Raw genomic sequence first — 6,018 nt, 5'->3', positions numbered from 1 at the left:
GGAGATCTCGATCAACTCCTTGCGACTGTCTCCTCTGCCTGGGGGGTCGGACCTGGGGAATTCCTCCTTAGTTCATTATTTTTCCAAGTAAGGAACATCAAGCTCGATTTTCTCAGATTCGATGGAACAGAGGTCTTGCAATGGATCTTTAAAGCTGAGCAATTTTTTTATTATTACTAAACCCCTGATGAGCAACGCCTAACCATTGTCGTGGTTCACTTGGAGAAGGAGGTAGTTCCTTGGTTTAAGATGCAGATGCGGACCAACCTTTTCCAATCTTGGAGCGGTTTCACACGTGCCTTGGAATTGGAGTTTGGGTCGTCCCCTTTTGAGTGTCCCAGGTCCACATTATTCAAGTTACAATAACATGGATCCGTCAACGAGTGTTACTCAACCTTTATTTCCCTTGCAAATCGAACCCAAGGACTAAGTCAGGAAGCCATAATGGATTGTTTCCTTAGTGGGCTACAGCTCGATATCCGTAGAGATGAATTGGCCCAATCCTCATTCTCCATTTCAAAAGTTGTTTCCTTGGCCCGTTTGTTTGAGGAAAAATACTCGAACCATCCAAACCCATAATTGACCTATCCACATAACCGCCTCAATCCAAAACCCCTATATCCCTCTTTTCGCAATCCGTAACCCCAACCTCTACTACCCACCCTTAACCTACCACCCCGAAACCTTCCACCAAAGCCCACCCAAATTAAGCATGTCTCGATGGCAGAGGTCCAACTTTGGTCAAACAAAAGCCTTTGTTATTTCTGCGATGCCAAATCTTCTCCTAGCCATCATTGCCCAAATCGCCAATACATGTTCCTTATTGCCGAACACGAAGACGATCATAACCCTAACCTAACAACGGATTTCCCAGACCACACTGTAATTGACGTACCATCCCTCCCCACCAACACCGATGACCTTAACCACCACTAGTCCTTCAATGCATTAAAGGGCTCGCATAGTTTGGGCACTCTGCGGTTTACGGGGACAATAAAAGGGACTCCTGTTCAAATTCTCTTAGATAGTGGGAATTCTGACAATTTTCTACAACCTAGGTTGGCTTAATTCTTGCAACTTCCAGTTGAGCACGCTCAAAATTTCAATTCTTTGATAGGGATTTGATTGTGCAGGTGCAGGGCCATCCTCTACAACTTCCCATTTACTTGCTTCCCGTTGCCGGCGTGAACTTAGTGCTTGGCAACCTTAGGTCCCCACATTGCAGATTATAGTGCATTGTCTCTAAAATTCTACCTCAATAACACCTTTGTAAACCTTTTTGGAGAGCGTCCGACCCTACCCACTACTGCCCAATACCACTATATCAAATGCCTACACTCCACCAACGCCATAGTTGAGTGTTTCATCCTCCTACTGTAACCTATTTCTGACCTTGAACCTTGTGAGAATGACCTTAACCTTCCACTGGACATGGACCCAGCCTTATGCACCTTACTCATAGTCTATAAACATGGGTTTGCCACCCCGATAGGCCTGCAACCAACTAGATCCCATGATCATGGAATTCCGTTGTTGGAAGGGAGCAACCTTGTTAAAGTCAAGCAATATAGATACCCCTATAGCCAAAAGGAACAAATAAAGAATATGGTTTCCAAAATGCTTCAAGAAGGGATCATCCGCCCCAACACCAGTCCCTTCTCCTCTCCTATCCTTTTGGTCAAGAAAAAGGATGGTACTTGGCGTTGTTGCACAGACTATAGAGCTCTTAATGCTATCACTATCAAGGATAGCTTTCTGATTCCCACAATAGATGAACTTGGTGGCGCCTATTTCTTCTCGAAACTGGATCTTCACTCTAGATACCATCAGATATTAGTTAGGCCTGAGGATAAGCACAAAACAACGTTCCGGACTCATCAAGGGTTGTACGAATGGCTGGCGACAATGTTCGGGTTGTCAAATCCACCTACTACATTTCAAAGCCTGATGAGTTCAATTTTCCAACAACAACTCTGTAAGTTCATACTGTTATTTTTTATGATATCTTGGTCTACAGTCCATCATGGCTCTTACATTTGGTCATCTAGAAGAAGTGTTACAGATTTTGAGTAATCATCTGCTATTTGCTTAGTTGTCAAAATGCAATTTTGGGATCACCAAGGTGGACTATTTGGGTCACACAGTTTCTAAACGAGGGGTAGAAATGGATGAATCAAAGGTTCAATCTATTTTGGCTTGGCCAGTTCCTGGATCCATTAAATAGCTTTGTGAATTTCTTGGCATGATAGGTTACTATAGGCATTTTATAAAGCGGTATACCACTCATGCATTCCCTTTAACTTCATTACTAAAAAAATATTTTTAAGTGGTCCCCTAAAGCTACTGATGCTTGTGTTAAGTTAAAGCAGGCTATTACTATGACACTAGTTTTGGCCCTTCCAAATTTTTCGTTACCTTTTGTTCTAGAGACCGATGCATCAGGTACTGGGATTAGGGTTGTACTAAGTCAAGGCCATCACCCAATTGCTTATTTCTCAAAGATATTATATCGCCTAGAATGTAGAAGCAATCTGCTTATAGTTGCAAACTGTATGCAATCATGGAGACTCTAGCAAAGTTTCACCATAATCTGTTAGGGCAGAAGTTTATCATTAGGACTGATCAACGAAGTCTTAAGTCTTTATGCAATCAGATCATTCAAACCCCCGAGCAACATGTATGGATTCACAAATTTTGGGGGTATGATTTTACCATTGAGTACAAGCCCGACAAGGAAAATGTTGCTGCGGACACCCTTTCCAGGTCCTTTTTCATGGCCTTATCCGAGCCACATGCCTCCTTATTGTCTCAAATTGAGCAAGCCACGAATATGGACCTTCCTTGTTGGATATTCCCACCAAGTGTGTGGAAGGGAATGCCCTTGACCGTTACTTTCATGTTGCAAATAATTTGATGTACTAGAAATAAAGGATAGTGGTTCCAAACCAACCCGAATTAGCTACGTCAATTCTCAAAGAATTCCATTCACCACAAATTGGAGGGCATTCTAGAGTAGCCTGCACCAAGGCTCGGATTGCAAGTCTATTTTATTGGCCTACTATGGCGAAGTACATTAAGTTGGTTGTGTCCCAACACTTGGTGTGCCAACAAGCTAAATCTTCTAATGCCTTACTTGCTGGCCTCTTGCAACCATTGCCGATATCGACACAGATTTGGGAGGATGTGGCCATGGATTTTATCGTCCGTTGCCGATAGTGCCTGGGTTCACTGTTATTATGGTCGTGGTGGACCGTCTCTCAAAATATAGTCATTTCCCCCTCTAAGAGTTGATTACAACAACCTCATTGTCACAAAAACCTTTATTTAGATGGTAGTCAAACAACATGGTTTTCCAAAAACTATAGTATCTAATAGGGATAAGATTTTTACAAGCAAAATTTGGAGACATTTGTTTCGACTAAATGGGACAACCCTTGCCATGAGCTCAGTCTACCATCCCCAATCCGATGGGTAATCAGAGGCCCTAAATAAATGCTTGGAATTGTATTTGCATTGCTTTACTTCGAATAACCCAAAACACTAGTTGAAGTTGTTGCCTTGAGCTGAGTTTTGGTACAATATTTCTCATCACAACAACATTGGCATGACACCTTTCAAGGTTGTTTATGGTCATGATCCCCCAACTTTGATCTGCTATCAGATGACTACAATGGACCCACCAAACTTGCAAGAAATGCTACAGTTGTGGGACACGATACTAGTTCAGCTCAAGGCCAATTTGAATAGGGTCCAACAGTTTATGAAAAAGCATGCATACCAGAATAGGCTACCATTGGAATTTCAAATTGGGGGCATGGTATCGATGAAACTTCAACCTTATCGCCAGTATTCGGTGGCTTTGCGTAAAAACCATAAACTTGGTCTCCATTACTTTGGCCCTTTTCTGGTGTTAGAAAAAATTGGTACAGTAGCCTATAAACTCTTGTTACCTCCTATGGAAAAAATACATCCAGTGTTTCACATTTCATTACTGAAACATTGCAAAGGCAATCATACAACCTCGTTTGTTCCATTACCATTATTGTCAGTTGAACAAGCACTACTACAAAAGCTTGAATTTACGACGCGCCATTTACGACGGTTCTCAAGAACTGATTTAGAATATGGCGCGGTGGCAATTTTGTAAATAAGGAAACAAAAATTTGTTTTTACGTCGTACATTCTAAGATGGTTATAAATAACCGTCTTAGAATGGGTGTTGGTGGCAATGTTGTAATTACTATAAATTAAGACAACATCGGTTTTTATCCTAAGATTGTCTTTGTATAACATAATAACCTAAGGCGCTTCTACTCCTGGCCCTCACCCATTCTCTGAGCCATCGTGTTTTCCTGAGCCATTCTCTCCCCACCTCACGCAGATTTTGTCCCTCAACCTCAACTATCAATTAAGACAAAGCTTGTTCCTTAGCCATTCCTCAACCTCATGCGCACTCTGAACTCAGTGAATCACACCACACAACACAGACAATATCTCAGTCTCAATCTCAGGTACGTATTTTTCTTATCTTTCTTCTTTCTTTTCTCTCCAACACCTTAATTGCATTCATTCGCACTTTGTCTACACTTATTCTTCGAAATTAGCCTCTGCTTCGTTGAAACCCTTTTCTCTTAGTTTGCGAAAATCATTTTCACTTTTTTTTTCGCACACGCTCAACCAAGTAAACCCTAATTACTTACTCGCATAAAGTATTGGGTATAGTCAGTTATGAACTCCTACAAGTTGCTGCTGCTTCATTTAGATTTCCTTGTCTTTTATTTTGCACGCGTTGCTGTTAGGTTTTGTAGGCATCAATAGGTTGCACGTTTGGAATTGGATGGTAATGTATGCAATATTTTCTCAGCTATGATAGTTTTTCAATAAAATTATGTGTCATATTAATTAGATTTGTGCTCTGGATTCCTTTTTTTTCCGTGTACTATCAAAACTTGTGTGTTGTTTTCTTCTTGAGATAATCTTTGAAAGTTGATATGGAAGCCCCTGTTTATTGCCAATAAATTATTGATTGTTCTATTGGGATGGGGGGAAATTGAGTGAAACTAATTAGGCCTTAGAACTAAGCTGAATTGAACCACGTATACCCTAATCCTTTAAAGTCTGTTGTTTCTACTCCAATTTTTTATAGGCACTGCTCGATACTGTTTATTTGTTACTTGTGCAGTTCGATGATTTTTTATTTGAAATGCCTTAACTGAATTCTGTTTTTATCTGTTTATTTCCCTGGTCTTTTTTTAGAAAAGGAAGATTTAAAACCTACAACATATTTGTTTGCATCATGTGAGTAGTGTTAGATTTTAAAGTTGTTGATGTTTGCCTACAGGTCATTGCTCATAACTTAGTTGCGCTTTGCTTTCTATTTTCACTTGACTGCAGTTGAACAAATCTATACTCACATCACAGGTGAGTAGCATATTTAATTTTGATTTTGAAACGTGATTTCTTTTGATCATTTTATTTCTTTTCTGTGTTTAGGTCCTTGTGGAAAGTGAATTTGATTTAATGTAGTCAGAGGAAGTGAAACCTTTTGACAAGAAAAAGAAAAAAATGAGAACCTCAAGAGAGAAAATGTTTAGAAATATTGCCATAGTGGGAAAGAAGCTCTTGGGAAATTAAAAAGGGTCATTGGACATATGGCTAAAATAAGGGTTTTTGAAATATTATAATGCTAAAACTTTCTTTCTAAACCTAGTGAGCAATGTAGGCATAGAACTCCCAATCCCATAAAGTTCCACTTCTCAAAACAATTTCCATTGTCCCGACCCTATAGTACTAAGGGGGAACTATAATCATAAGTTCAAGTGCTCTGCTTTTTCTTTCTATTAATGCAACAGAGGTTATGCATTATGTTTATTAAGTAATCAATTATAATGTGCATGCAGGGTGATTTTATCTTTGTATTGGGTTTGGGTGGTGGGTAGCATAATAATTTTCCAAATTATCTAAATTTTAGTTTGTATTAAAGTATTAAAGAACTTTCTAAAGTTTTTACTTGTTTTT

General features: G+C 39.7%; 1 protein-coding gene across 1 annotated transcript; it reads left to right on the top strand.

Annotated features, from left to right (window-relative positions):
- The first annotated feature begins 1,892 nt into the window (after positions 1-1,892).
- LOC112999391 (uncharacterized) lies at positions 1,893-2,914 on the top strand. The gene is made up of 2 exons (XM_026125544.1): positions 1,893-1,975; positions 2,542-2,914. Exons 1-2 carry the CDS (start codon positions 1,893-1,895, stop codon positions 2,912-2,914), a joined length of 456 nt encoding a protein of 151 aa, XP_025981329.1.
- Positions 2,915-6,018: the final 3,104 nt, after the last annotated feature.

This window comes from Glycine max, chromosome 14 (assembly GCF_000004515.6).
Source record: "Glycine max cultivar Williams 82 chromosome 14, Glycine_max_v4.0, whole genome shotgun sequence".
In the NCBI taxonomy this organism is placed as follows: domain Eukaryota; kingdom Viridiplantae; phylum Streptophyta; class Magnoliopsida; order Fabales; family Fabaceae; genus Glycine; species Glycine max.
Note: the sequence above shows the minus strand (reverse complement) of the source record. Positions and strands in the feature narration are given on the sequence as shown.